This window comes from Mercenaria mercenaria, chromosome 12, assembly GCF_021730395.1.
Source record: "Mercenaria mercenaria strain notata chromosome 12, MADL_Memer_1, whole genome shotgun sequence".
NCBI lineage: Eukaryota > Metazoa > Mollusca > Bivalvia > Venerida > Veneridae > Mercenaria > Mercenaria mercenaria.
The window spans coordinates 52,700,025-52,715,597 of record NC_069372.1 but is presented as its reverse complement, the minus strand read 5'-3'; the positions used below and the strand labels follow the sequence as shown (position 1 = coordinate 52,715,597).

General features: G+C 35.8%; 1 protein-coding gene across 9 annotated transcripts in view; it reads left to right on the top strand.

The window, feature by feature from the left end:
- The window catches only part of LOC123533360 (unconventional myosin-Ic-like), a 73,887-nt gene that overhangs the window by 41,881 nt on the left and 16,433 nt on the right, over positions 1-15,573 (top strand). For all 9 annotated transcript variants that reach the window (XM_053520077.1, XM_053520073.1, XM_053520075.1 and 6 more), the window contains 13 exons: positions 5,169-5,267; positions 5,615-5,731; positions 6,265-6,336; positions 8,978-9,097; positions 9,790-9,857; positions 11,362-11,467; positions 11,758-11,976; positions 12,353-12,448; positions 12,687-12,767; positions 13,287-13,510; positions 13,968-14,081; positions 14,792-14,868; positions 15,406-15,474. In XM_053520077.1, coding sequence (XP_053376052.1) covers positions 5,169-5,267; positions 5,615-5,731; positions 6,265-6,336; positions 8,978-9,097; positions 9,790-9,857; positions 11,362-11,467; positions 11,758-11,976; positions 12,353-12,448; positions 12,687-12,767; positions 13,287-13,510; positions 13,968-14,081; positions 14,792-14,868; positions 15,406-15,474 — 1,462 coding nt within the window. The remainder of the gene's footprint in view (positions 1-5,168; positions 5,268-5,614; positions 5,732-6,264; positions 6,337-8,977; positions 9,098-9,789; positions 9,858-11,361; positions 11,468-11,757; positions 11,977-12,352; positions 12,449-12,686; positions 12,768-13,286; positions 13,511-13,967; positions 14,082-14,791; positions 14,869-15,405; positions 15,475-15,573) is intronic.

Here is a 15,573-nt window from a genome sequence, read left to right as displayed (position 1 = left end):
TCATCTGTATGAAAGTTGGTCTGAATGTTCATCTTGATGATATCTAGGTCGTGTTTGAAACAGGGTCATGTACGGTCAAAAACTAGGTCAGTAGGTCTAAAATTAGAAAAACCTTGTGACCTCTCTAGAGGCCATACTTGTGAATGGATCTCCATAAAAATTGGTCAGAATGTTCACCTTGATGATATCTAGGTTAAGTTTGAAACTGGGTCACGTGCCTTAAAAAACTAGGTCAGTAGGTCAAATAATAAAAAAACCTTGTGACCTCTCTAGAGGCCATACTTTTCATGGGATCTGTATGAAAGTTGGTCTGAATGTTCATCCTGATGATATCTAGGTCAGATTTGAAACTGGGTCAACTGCGGTCAAAAACTAGGTCAGTAGGTCTAAAATTATTAAAATCTTTTGACCTCTCTAGAGGCCATATTTTTCAATGGATCTTCATGAAAATTGATCTGAATGTTCACCTTGATGATATCTAGGTCAATTTAGAAACTGGGTCACATGCGGTCAAAAACTAGGCCAGTAGGTATAAAAATAGAAAAACCTTGTGACCTCTCTAGAGGCCATATTTTTCACGAGATCTTCATGAAAATTAGTGAGAATGTTCACCTTGATGATATCTAGGTAAAATTCAAAACAGGGTCACGTACCTTCGAAAACTAGGTCAATAGGTCAGATAATATCAAAACCTTGTGTCCTCTCTAGAGACCATATTTTTCAATGGATCTTCTTGAAAATTGGTCAGAATTTATATCTTGATAATATCTAGGTCAAGTTTAAAACTAGGTCACATGAGCTCAAAAACTAGGTCACTATGTCAAATAATAGAAAAAACGAAGCATACTCAAAACTTGGTCATGTGGGACCAGGTGAGCGATTCAGGACCATCATGGTCCTCTTGTATAATTGAACTTTTTGGAACATTACTTTGTTACATAATATGATTCTAGTTCTAAGATCATGTGTCCAGAATTGTGTTTCCTCCTCTATCCCATAAGTGTCTTTCACTTTCAAATTTACAAATGACCAGATATAGTTATTTTATTTTAGAAATGTTTCCCTTTGAGTCTTTGACCCAGTAGAAACAGGACAAGAAAAGCATGTGTCTGAGTGGGGCACAATGCTGTCCCTCACCAGTTGACAAAAGACAATGTCTCAATAGTCCTCTCATCTTGCACATTAATTTTACAGTAGATAATATTAATGAAAGTTTTAATTTTGCTATAAACAATACACTCGCCTATTCAAAATATTCATGAATATTAATTTACGTCATGTCCTAAAGCCCGCTTTCATGTATTGCTAAAAAAAAACTGTAAAACCTACATGAAAATTACCCAATCTACAGTATGATGAGAAATTGTTATTTCCTTTTAAAGATTATATGGATCTAACATGCCTGCCAGTGTAAGACAGGGTCTTCCCATACAGGAGGACAATGTTTAATGGATAACTGAGCACTAGTGAGGTTTTTAGCTCATCTGATTTTTTGAAAAAAAATGATGAGTTATTGTCATCACTTGAGCGGTTGTCGGCGTCGGCGTCTGCGTCGGCGTTGCCTGGTTAAGTTTTATGTTTAGGTCAGCTTTTCTCCTAAACTATCAAAGCTATTGCTTTGAAACTTGGAATACTTGTTCACCATCATAAGCTGACCCTGTATAGCAAGAAACATAACTCCATCTTGCTTTTTGCAAGATTTATGGCCCCTTTTGTACTTAGAAAATATCAGATTTCTTGGTTAAGTTTTATGTTTAGGTCAACTTTTCTCCTAAACTATCAAAGCTTTTGCTTTGAAACTTGGAATACTTGTTCACCATCATAAGCAGACCCTGTACATCAAGAAACATAACTCCATCTTGCTTTTTGCAAGAATTATTGCCCCTTTTGGACTTAGAAAATCAGTTTTCTTGGTTAAGTTTTATGTTTAGGTCAGCTTTTATCCTAAACTATCAAAGCTATTCCTTTAAAACTTGCAACACTTGTTCACCATCATAAGCTGACCCTGTACAGCAAGAAACATAACTCCATCCTGCTTTTTGCAAGATTTATGGCCCCTTTTGGACTTAGAAAATATCAGATTTCTTGGTTAAGTTTTATGTTTAGGTCAACTTTTTCTCTTAAACTATCAAAGCTATTGCTTTAAAACTTGCAACTCTTGTTCACCATCATAAGCTGACCCTGTACAGCAAGCAACATAACTCCATCCTGCTTTTTGCAATAATTATTGCCCCTTTTGGACTTAGAAAAATCATTTTCTTGGTTGAATATTATGTTTAAGTCAACTTTTCTCATAAACTATCAAAGCTATTGCTTTAAAACTTGCAACAGTTTTTCACCATCATAAGTGGACACTGTACATCAAGAAACATAACTCTATCCTGCTTTTTGCAAGAGTGATGGCCCTTTTTAGACTTAGAAAATCATGGGTAGGACAATATTTCTATTATACAAAAAAAATCAGATGAGCGTCAGCACCCGCAAGGCGGTGCTCTTGTTTATCCAAATCATTACTCAGGCAGATATGTTTTTTTGCCTACTGTTAATATTATTGCATCCTTTTCAAAGATATTGTAAATTAAAAATCACTCCTATATACCGTCCATCTGTATTGTCGCGGCACTTGACATTCGACGTAACGACATTGAACAAGAAACAACACAACAGAGTATTTCTTGTCTTTACCACAATATTTCATGCTATATGTATCAATAACTGTGTGAAAATGAATCAGATATCATTCAAGAAACATTCATGTATACTTCTAACAACAATAGTCAGCCATTGTCATCATGTGACGTCAAATCATTAATTTCGTGATATAGGTTAACAGTTGTGGCAATCAAACTATCATAGGTTAAAAAACTCTAAATATTATTCAAACATTGAAAAGCTATCTAAGTCAAACTAACAGGAACACTCAAAAATCATTAAACGCCAATTCAAACATTTTATATTATCTGTTTACATTGGCACTATCGAAAATATTCTCCTCTGGGCTCAAAAATATTCTCCTCTGGACAGTGGACACACCAGATATTTTGCAAGTAAACCGCAAGGTTGCGGACGTGGTCATAATGTATTGGAGCCTAAGAGTTGTACTATTACTGAATATTATACGCCCGTTTGAAAAACGGGACGTATTATGGGAACGCCCCTGGCGGGCGGGCGGGCGGGTTGGCGGGCGGGCGGGCGGGCGGCGTCCACAGACCTTGTCCGGAGCATATCTTCTACATGCATGAAGGGATTTTGATGAAACTTGGCACAGTTGTTCACCATCATGAGACGGAGTGTCATGCGCAAGAACCAGGTCCCTAGGTCTAAGGTCAAGGTCACACTTAGAGGTCAAAGGTCAAATTCAAGAATGACTTTGTCCGGAGCATATCTTCTTCATGCATAGAGGGATTTTGATGAAAGTTGGCACAATTGTTCATCATCATGAGAAGGAGTGTCATGCGCAAGAACCAGGTCCCTAGGTCTAAGGTGAAGGTCACACTTAGAGGTCAAAGGATACAAGAATGAAAACTTTGTCCGGAGCATTTCTTCTTCATGCATAGAGGGATTTTGATATAACTTGGCAAAAATGTTCACCACCATGAGGCGGAGTGTCATGCGCAAGAACCAGGTCTCTAGGTCTAAGGTCAAGGTCACACTTAGAGGTCAAGGATACAAGAATGAAAACCTTGTCCGGAGCATTTCTTCTTCATGCATAGAGGGATTTTGATATAACTTGGCACAAATGTTCACCACCACGAGACGTAGTGTCATGCGCAAGAACCAGGTCCCTAGGTCTAAGGTCAAGGTCACACTTAGAGGCCAAAGGTCAGATACAAGAATGACTTTGTCCGAAGCATTTCTTCTTCATGCATGGAGGGATTTTGATGTAACTTGACACAATTATACATCATCATGAGACGAAGTGTCATGTGCAGTTCCCTTCTTTAGAATTACTTCCCTTTGTTGTTACTATAAATAGCTTATATTGTAAGTTTTTCATTACTAGTCGTAGGGAAAAATCGAGACCACTTTTCTGTAGTACAACATGCATGCTACATCCAATTTTGAGGTGTATTTTGACCAGTCTCTACCTGGTAAAGATTTTTGTGAGGACTTACATTTTTTTTTTTTTTTTGATTTTTTTTTTTTTTTTTTTTTTTTTTTTTTTTTTTTAAGATTAACTTCCCTTAGTTGTTACTATAAATAACTTATATTGTAACTTTTTTATAATTGAGCGTAGGGAAAAACCAAGACCACTTTTCTGTGGTACAACATAGATGTTACTTTCCAATTTTAGGTGTATTTTAAGGTATCTCTACCTGGTAAGGAGTTTTTTTGTGGACTAAGAAAAACAAAACACTTAGTTATTACAAAAATTACCACAAAATTAAAATTCCATTTGCAAATACAGGTGCTAGAGTAAAGAAATTTGCTGTGACGGGCATATATTGTGACATTCTTGCACTCTTGTTTTCTATCTGATACTTATCTAACATGTTCAAATTCACTGCTCAGTATCATGGGTGTATTTTGAGGAGATGGGCGCGGGGCCCCCATCCCATCATCCCCCTTAAAATCTGTCGAGTTTAGACGTTTTGATGTTTCGCCTAATACTGATATTTCATTAATTTTTGTGTAGTTGGGGGATGTTACGTAAAATTTGGTGTCCTCTAACCTATAGGCGGGACTTAATTTGCATAATTAATGAGGACAAATGCTGATCAGCTGGTAGACAAACTTGTAAACATTGCAAATATTTGACTATTAATGGATTATTTTGGGTTTTTTGCAATAGATATGTGAAAAATACGATTTTAATGAAATACGGACAGAATATTTAGCAAGATAACTGCAGGTAAAAACATTTTTTTGCTAGCATGCATAAAATAGCTCACGAACTTGACATGTAACCACCACATAGGTGGCGCGACTCAAATACCGCGAAATTAGTGATGACGCGAGATTAGTGATGTCGAGTATACTATGACGTCATAATTTGACTTCAGATTAAGATGTCAGTATTCACATGTGTAGCTTATCTTTTCCTAGGATAAGGTAATCTCCTATCTGGATAACATTGTCTTTCCTGGCATGGTAAGCAAGAACACCAAATCAAGAACAGGTAGGTAAATGAAACTCGAAAAAATGAAACGTGGTGCTTTGTATTACAGGGAGACAGCAGTGTGTTACAGACAATGGATGATCAAGCAAACTGGAGACATGTACAACATAGTCTAGATGTACTTGACTTCACACAGGAAGAACAAAAGGTAGGTCTACTTGTAGCTGAGAGTATAATTAGAAACATTTCCAGTTAAATGGTCAAAAGAGTAGAAGAAATTTCTTACAATGTTGGATGGATTGAAGGTAAAATGTTTGAGAGCAGCTGTATCGTAACACCAGTTATTGATGTAAGGTGTTCAATAATAATCTGATGATTTCTGGCTCATGTGAAGCTGCAATAACATTGACATACTGACTTCATGCTGAGAAGTTTAGGGTTTTCAATGTGGAAAGAAATTATATCATGTCTTACTATTTTTAACCCAGAAAGTTGTGTTGATTTCTTTTTCTTCTATACACCATGTATAATCAAAAATATTTTTTTTTATTTCAGGCCTTGTTTGCCATAGTAGCTACTGTGTTACATCTAGGAAATATAGAGTTTGGAACAGAGGAATCTAAAGATGATGCTAAAGTTACCAACATAGAACATTGTGATGTTATATCTGAGGTAAGTGTATTACACTTTGGCAATGTAGAGTTTGGAACAGAGGAATCTAAAGATGATGCTAAAGTTACCAATATAGAACATTGTGATGTTATCTCTGAGGTAAGTGTATTACACTTTGGCAATGTAGAGTTTTGAACAGAAGAATCTAAAGATGATGCTAAAGTTACCAATATAGAACATTGTGATGTTATCTCTGAGGTAAGTGTATTACACTTTGGAAATATAGAGTTTGGAACAGAAGAATCTAAAGATGATGCTAAAGTTACCAATATAGAACATTGCGATGTTATCTCTGAGGTAAGTGTATTACACTTTGGCAATGTAGAGTTTGGAACAGAAGAATCTAAAGATGATGCTAAGTTACCAACATAGAACACTGTAATGTTGTCTCTGAAGTTAATGTGTTTCATGTAGGTTATAGGGAACAGTGGACTAAGATGATGTGAACATTGCCAGTACAGAGTATATTAATGATTTGAAAGTAATAATGATGTTTGGTTCGTATATTCCATCAGTATATTTGTATGTTTCAGTTGTTAGGGTGCCAGGAAGATGCCCTTCTAGCAGCCTTACAGAACAGAACCATAGAGGCAAAGGGTGAAAAGGTAGGTGTTTAGTTTTGTCATTTATAATTCCTTAAATCTTAATAGTGTAGCAGAATTTGAAGTGACCTTTGTGGTAAAGTTTATGACTCTGATAATATTAATAGGATGATTGTATGCATAAAAGACATGGATGTTCAAACAATGTACAAGGGCCTCTGCAGCTAGGGTTTATGGTTTAAAACTGATGTTGGTTTAGAGCCTCACTCGGGGCGTTGAATTCTTCATGTGAGGAAGCCATCCAGCTGGCTTAAGGAAGGTCGGCTGTTCTACCCAGGTGCCTGCCCGTGATGAAGTAAAGCATGGATGGACACCTTGGGTCTTCCTCCATCATTAAAGCTAGAAAGCTGACCTATTGTGTCGATGCGACATTAAACCCAACCAAATCAAAAATCAAACAATGTACACAGTAACAGCAGCTGCAAAACCTTTTATTTCAGTAAAACTTTTGAGACAATTTGTTAAATCCTGGATCGATGACCAATTTTCACAACTTTATAAGTGTATGAAAATCCTATGTGTTCTTCACCAAAGTATCCAAAACAGTTATATGTAGGGGCCATATTCATCAGCCTTGAAAATCTGAAATTTAATCTTACTGATATTCAGTTTGTATTAACTTTATTTACAGAAAATTTATTCACTCTAAATTGATTTGGACTAAGTGTAGTTGTAGAATGCACATTCCTGCAAAGTTTCAGTAAAGTCTCAGCGAATTCAAAGTGATAGAAAATAGAAAACATTTTATAATCCAAGTCAGATTTTCTGACTTAAAATATTGATAAATACAGGCACTGATACTGCATGTTGGTGAATGCAGGCCCAGATACTACAGCTAATGCTAAAATATTAATGAATACAGGCCCTGATACTGTAGCTAATGCTAGAATATTAATGAATACAGGCCCAGATACTGTAGCTAATGCTAGAATATTAATGAATACAGGCCCAGATACTGTAGCTAATGCTAGAATATTAATGAATACAGGCCCAGATACTGTAGCTAATGCTAGAATATTAATGAATACAGGCCCAGATACTGTAGCTAATGCTAGAATATTAATGAATACAGGCCCAGATACTGTAGCTAATGCTAGAATATTAATGAATACAGGCCCAGATACTGTAGCTAATGCTAGAATATTAATGAATACAGGCCCAGATACTGTAGCTAATGCTAGAATATTAATGAATACAGGCCCTGATACTGTAGCTTATGCTAGAATATTAATGAATACAGGCCCAGATACTGTAGCTAATGCTAGAATATTAATGAATACAGGCCAGATACTGTAGCTAATGCTAGAATATTAATGAATACAGGCCCAGATACTGTAGCTAATGCTAGAATATTAATGAATACAGGCCGATACTGTAGCTAATGCTAGAATATTAATGAATACGGCCCAGATAGAGTAATCTGAATATTAAATTTAATAAGCCCGATATGTAGCTAATCTAGAAATATTAATCATACAGGCTGATATGTAGCTAATGCTGAATATTTGAATGCAGGCCCAGATACTGAGCTAATGCTAGAATATTAATGAATACAGGCCCTGATACTGTAGCTAATGCTAGAATATTAATGAATACATGGCCCAGATACTGTAGCTAATGCTAGAATATTAATGAATACAGGCCCAGATACTGTAGCTAATGCTAGAATATTAATGAATACAGGCCCAGATACTGTAGCTAATGCTAGAATATTAATGAATACAGGCCCAGATACTGTAGCTAATGCTAGAATATTAATGAATACATGCCCTGATACTGTAGCTAATGCTAGAATATTAATGAATACAGGCCCAGATACTGTAGCTAATGCTAGAATATTAATGAATACAGGCCCTGATACTGTAGCTTATGCTAGAATATTAATGAATACAGGCCCAGATACTGTAGCTAATGCTAGAATATTAATGAATACAGGCCCAGATACTGTAGCTAATGCTAGAATATTAATGAATACATGCCCTGATACTGTAGCGAATTCTAAGTGTCGATGAATACAAACCCTAATACTGTAGCCATTGCTAAAACATTAAGGAATATGGGCCCTAGGTAATGCTAGATCTCTGAACACTGGCACAATGATATGAAATTAAATTTAGTGCTCCTCATATTCTTACAGATATATTTCAAAAAATCATGTTTTTATGCCCCCGGCATCTACTGATGCGGGAGGCATATAGTGATTATCCTGTTCGTCCATTCGTCCGTCCGTACGAGGTTAACCAAATGGGACCGTTTCATCTAGCATCAATACCCCTTACTAGAATGACTTGATACTAATGCAGATGTAACCTGTGACTATTCCTCATCTTCAGACATCACCTGACCTCAGTTTGACCTTGACCTCATTTTGAACTTAGGTTGCTTTAAATGGGCCATCTCTTGGTTAACCAAATGGGACCGTTTCGTCTAGCATCAGTACACCTTACTAGAATGAATTGATACTAATGCAGATGTAACCTGACCTCAGTTTGACCTTGACCTTGAACTTGACCTCGTTTTGGACTTGGGTTGCTTTGTATCGACAAGGATGCCACCGGGGGCATCAAGCGTTTATTGAACGCAGCTTCTTGTTCAATTTTAATATTACATTTAGTGAAGGTATTTAATTCACTGTTTTTCACAGATGAAGTCACCACTAACAGTGGACCAAGCCCTCTATGCACGGGATGCACTGGCTAAAGGCATTTATGACAGACTGTTCACATGGATAGTACATAAAGTTAATGCTTCACTATCAAATAGAGTATGTGCACTTACATTTGTTTTGATGTTGATTCCAAATTGAATTAAAATACATTGAAGTAAAATGAATTAGTTATTGGTATTAAAGTACTATAAAAGTTGTGTCCTTTGCCAAAATTGTTAATGTTTTTAATATACCACATGTATTTAGCATTCTTCATTTATATAACACATTTAAAAGTGTTAATTACAGCAACAGAGTATAAACAATTAAAATCTAAATTTTTAGGAGATAAGTTAACCATAATGTTAGAAATATAGAAATAAAACCAGACTAGATAGAAGAATATTTGAGCCGCACCATGAGAAAACCAACATAGCTCATTTGCGACCAGCATGGATCCAGACCAGCCTGCACATCCATGCAGTCTGATTAGGATCCATGCTGTTCGCCAACAGTTTCTCTAATTGCAGTAGGTTTTGAAAGCGAACAGCATGGATCCTGACCAGACTTCGTGGATGTGCAGGCTGGTCTGGATCCATGCTGGTCGCAAATGCACTATGTTGGTTTTCTCATGGTGCGGCTCATTTAAAAGTAGTCTGTAATGTACAGTTTTGAAAAGACTTTCGAAAGAAACCTCTAATCATGATTAGGAGAGGGAGCTTCTTGCAGTTGTTGCCAATGTCTGGTATTCTATTTTATTCTTGTAATATTTTGTTAGGAAAAAATTATATGATTATATTCTATTTTAGGCAAAAATGAAGTGTTCCCTGATGGGCCTGCTGGATATTTATGGTTTTGAAATCTTTGAAGTTAATTGGTAAGTGAAGAAATGCTTGCATGTCCTTTATCTAAATATATTTTATGATATGTTGCAATAACTTGCAACTGCAGTACCTTAATTAATTAGGTCATTTAGTTTTAGTTTAAACTACTGTATTTTAGCTTGATTGTGTTGACAGCTTGAAGCTTATTTAAGCCACTCTTGAGTCTGCTTACTGGAAAAACCAGAATTGGTGTCATATGACATGGTCATGACCCCAGTTGGGCTCAGACCCACAACCTCTGGGTTGAGCAGCCAACTTCAGCTAATTTATTTACTAACAAAGTAAATCAAAATGAATTTGTCTTATTCAATAGCATAAACTGACAAGGGGAACTACAAAACATTCACTCAGCAATCTGGAGTGAGTTGTTTGAATTCTTTTATCTGTTGTCCACTGGAATTTTTTTTAAATAATTTCTACAAAAAAATGGGTAACTTAAATCGGTAGAAATGCTGCTGGACAACTTATCCAGTGGAGTTTTGAGATTCTCTGACCTTGAGGTCATAAGTTTAAACCATGATAATGCTTTGTTTTCTTACTACGTTCATGTATAGGGCGGCTTGACACATAAAGTATGTGCTCTTCACCACTGTACCTATGAGTCGTGCAACATCAAGTTGTAAAAATGAAATGAATGAACTGGCATGCAGAAAAGTGCCATTCAAATATTCCACATGACAATGCAAACACAACCAGCCATGTCCAACTGTATAAAAACAGTTTGGTTAATTCCGAATGATATGTATCAACACATCCCGACATGCACAAACAGTAGCCCGATGAACTCCCCGGAAACAATACCAGATAAATTCCCTTGCGAAGAATTAATGGTATACAGGCAAACTGTTAGTAAGCTTCTTGTCAAGGGAGTGACACAGTCTGGCTGCTTAACCCTAACCCTGCTAAATTTCTGTAATGAACTTGTCCATTTTCCAGTTTGGACAGTACCATTAACTGTTAAAAGGGGTGTTAACCAAAAAGATACTGATGGAATGGCAAACAGTGCAGATCTTGATCAGACAGCACAGATGTGCAGGCTGATCATGATCTACAGTGGTCGCAAAGGCAGAATCAATCGTTTCCAGCATGGTAAGGGTTAAGACAGGCGGCTGCTTAAGACAAGTTTAAATCAAAACAAATATTCAATTTTAGAAGTATTTTTTAGCAGACTGGCTGTTAATGGCAAGTAGCTGCTTATTACAGGTGGTCACTAAGGCAGGTTCAGCTGTAAACTACCTTAATAGAGGATATGAAATGTGTACAGTTTTCATACTTAATTTATCAAGCAAGCACCATGGCATGCATTATTCTAGCCTTTCAAAGCACAGGTTTGCAATAATACCATTTAATATCAATTTAAGGAGTCTGAAAAGGCATGTATGTATGTATGTAATGAATATTAAAGAATTATGACTAAGCTTAATAGACAGGTGTTTCAGTTTAAATTGATATTTTACAGATTGTAATATATCAAACTCACCATTTTGTAATTTACAGTTTTGAACAGTTTTGTATTAATTACTGCAATGAGAAGCTACAGCAGCTGTTTATTGAACTCACTTTGAAATCAGAACAAGAAGAGTACCAAAGGGAGGGAATCCAGGTATATATTTGTACTAAGAACTATGAACAAATATTTACAAACCCAAAGGTTTTCATTAGTAAACATCTAATGCAAGGATCAGTTTAAAGCAAAATGATGAAGCTTCTTTATTTAAAGTTCCTCATGTATCGCTTGTTTTCCCCCTATTGAAGGCGGAGGGATATAGTTCCCAAAGAAAGTGATAGGTAATTGAGAACTTTTTGTTCATCTGTGATAGAGACAGTCATTACAGTTTTGTTTACACACTGACTGAATATTGATATTGTATATTAATTGTATTTCTGCCACAGTGGGAGCCAGTCCAATACTTCAACAACAAGATCATCTGTGATCTGATTGAATCCAAACCCCTGGGTGTGATTTGTGTGATGGATGAGGAATGTTTGAGACCAGGCGACACCACAGACCAAACATTCTTGGATAAGTTGTCTGAGATGATAGGGAAACATCCACACTTCATTAGTCACAGTGTGGCAGACAATTCCACAAGGAAAACTATACAAAGAGACGTGAGTTTTCATCAGTTATTGATAGCAAGCATACTGTTAAACATTCCTTTAAACATTCCTTTCCTGATGTAACAGTTTTCACCTTTAACTAGACTTAAATGTAAAGTGAAGTCCCATTGTTGCCCTTTTTATGTCATACTTCGGCTAAGTAAGGAAGACAAGGGCACGCCAATACATCAGCAATCCTTCTTAATCAGTGATCTCTTATTTTCAACAGTAAGATTGTGTGTTCACTTATAGGGTAATAGCCCTAAAAATTTTCTGATAAATTTTCTAAATTTCCAAATTGCATTTATGTGTCAACTGGTAAATCTGTAGGTAGCAGAGATTTGTTTATATTCTGGTTAAAAATACAAGTATTGTTTTTGTTCTTTAGGAATTCCGCTTGCTGCATTATGCCGGTGATGTTACATACAATGTAAAAGGTTTTCTAGACAAAAACAATGATCTTCTCTTTAGAGATCTGAAAGAGGTAAAAATTCCTATGTTACAGTCTTGCTTGAAATAATATTTTTGTTGGTGGTGTAATATTTTTAAGATTTCTTAGATTGCATAATTATTAATTCACACTGCTTTTGTTTTTATCTTGAATTCACAATTATTTCAAAAGCCAAATATAAACCTGATTATCTTAGAAACCTAATAGGCTTGGAAAACTGTGTTTTGACACAAGAAAAATGCTGTTTACTAAATAAAATTGCATATTCCAGGCAATGAGTGAGACTACCAACCTGATTACCAGAGAATGTTTTCCCAAGGATGAACTTAACAGCAAGAAAAGACCAGATACTGTAAGTTCATGTAGTGCAAATGATTTAAGACCTAACTTTACTAAGTACAACTAATTTATCTGAGCACCAGTGTTGAAATGACAACACATGCTGTTCTGTGTGTCTGTTTATGGACATTGTTATTATTTTAAAGGTTCAAGGTTTTTCGTCTGCTAACTGATGTGGCAAGGACAGTTCGGAAAATGTAAACAGATGAATTCAGTTTTTGATGTCCTGAATTTCACAAGTATATCCAAAGAGCTCTGATATAAGTATATAGATGCATTATAATATGATTTTAAGAGGCCTTCATGGCTGTATGGTTAAGGTCCCTGACATATAATCACTTGCCCCTCACCTGTGAGTTTGAGCCCTGCTTCAGTTTTTATGTGAGAAAGCTGTCTGGCAGGCCTGCGGAAGGTGTTTGATTCTAGTTGGGTGGCCATTGTGCTTGAAATAATTCTCAGAGTGCCTGTTGATCTGAGCTGTATGGATATGATTTAAAACCGATCAAAACAAAGCATTATAATTTGATTATAGGCAGCAACACAGTTTAAGAACAGTCTGAGTCAGCTGATGGAGATCCTCATGTCAAAGGAACCATCTTATGTGCGATGTATCAAGCCCAATGATTACAAACGAGCAGGCCAGTTTGACGAGAGAATTGTTCACCATCAGGTCAAATATCTTGGTCTGATGGAGAATTTGAGGGTGCGGCGAGCTGGTTTCGCTTACAGAAGACCTTATGAGGTGTTCTTAAAAAGGCAGGTGTTTTTATTACTATTGTTGTGAAAATTGGCTTTGAAGTATTGTTTTTTCAGAATGTTGTCCTTTTTTGACCATCACCTTGAAAAACTTTACAATATGTTGCAAGCCAGATTTTTTGCACAACTATTTATAATTGATCTAAATTAATACATAATGACACACATTGGAGTATGCATAATTATTATATTTTATTGTGCAGTATTTATATAGCACCCTTTTCATGATAAACATGTTCAAAGCTGCTTTACATTCATGTATGCATAATACACACACAGCGACAGTTAGTCAGGTGCTCCAATGATTCATCCCCTGCCAGTGCAGATACAGAGCAATTCAACCAGAGGACAGAGTGAGATAAAGCCCTCAGAATAAAGAATAATAATAATTACACACTGCTGTAGATTTTACCATTCCTTACTAGACAGTACTTTAAATGCACCATGTTAATTTCAGATACAAAAGTCTATGCCCAGCAACATGGCCAAACTATCCAGGTGAGGCAAAGGTCGGTGTTCAAACCCTTGTCTCCTACCTACAGTACGAGGAGAATGATTACAGGATGGGCAAGTATGTAACTACTATACTCCTTCCTAAACTGAAAATATTTTACCTGGTCATTTACAGCATATTAATTCAGGGGAGGGCCCCCCCCCCCGTAATGTTGTTATAACTTCTGGTCCAACCCTTTTGTATATTTACATTCATTGATGTATTTATGTATGCTTGTTGTATGTGTGTGAATAGAATATGTAAATAATTACATACAGTAAAATATGATTAAACTAAACTACAGTATATTAATAGCGGTACCTTTCGAAAGCAGGTTAGCTAAGTTAAGAGGAAATGTTGGGTAAAGAGTTAGTTCTGACAGTGAATTTCCAAGAGAAAACAACTCTAGTGAAAGATGAATTCTAGAAGTAGTGATTATATAATTGTAAACTGAATTTTGAACGAATTTTCCTTCTCCAGCAGTTATTTTAACAAAGAAGGACATGGTCTGTGCCTGTTATTTGGGGTGAAATAGATTGATATTTGGGCAAATGGAATTAAAAATCCTGATGTGAAATAATTTTTAGCAGGAAACTGCATGATCTTTAAGAAATTTTCATCCCTGTCTTATAAATGGAGTACTACAGAAGAACAAAAGAAAAGGTCCTGTAAAAAACTTAAACAGGTCTGCCTACAAAATACTTTCTCTTAATTCAAATAATTTGTCCTTTCCATTAAAGATTAGTGCAAGCAAGTAATTCGTAATACTGTGAAACTTTCTGTTTTAGAACAAAACTGTTCATTCGATTTCCAAGAGTCTTGTTTGCAACTGAAGATGCATTTCAACACAGAAAACATGAGCTGGGTAAAATTTTAGTTTCTTATAAATTCCAGCAGGTACTGGAATTGAGGCTTTAATGCTAGAGTTACCTCCTTTCACATTCTTTGAAATTTATCAGAGTTGATTTCTATCCTTCAACAACCATAAAAACAACAGTTTCATGCATCAAAATTCCTATATCTTACTTAATGTAAAATTATTTTTTCAAAGTGTTTCGTGGAAAGTAGATTGACAGCAGCTCTGCCTTTATGAATGATCAGAAATGTAATATTCATGTGCATCCTTTAAAATCATCAATATTTATGAGTAACTAATTTTAGATTCATGTGTTTCATGTTTGATCCAGTCTGTGAAAGTAATGTCCAACAAAAACGTAAAATTCCCATTTCATATTCAGAACTTAAAATCTACAAATTTTTATCTACAAGAAGTAGCAATTTTAGCCTAAACAGCGAAATTTCACACTTCTTGCTTAAGAAACTTAATTCCTCCACAGTAAATTATGAAATAACAGCAGTTATGGTTCAGTAGAAGAATGAAATTTCACTTTTTACCTTGCAGCAACCCAGGTTCAGGCCAAGTACAAATGCTATCGTCAGAGAAAAGTCTACCTAAGAATGAGGGTTTCAGGTTTGTGGTATTTGATCATTTAGGTACTGCTCGGATTTATTCTTACAAATGTGAAGTGAAAGCTTTTCTCATAAAAAGCTGTATTCATAGTCTAAATGC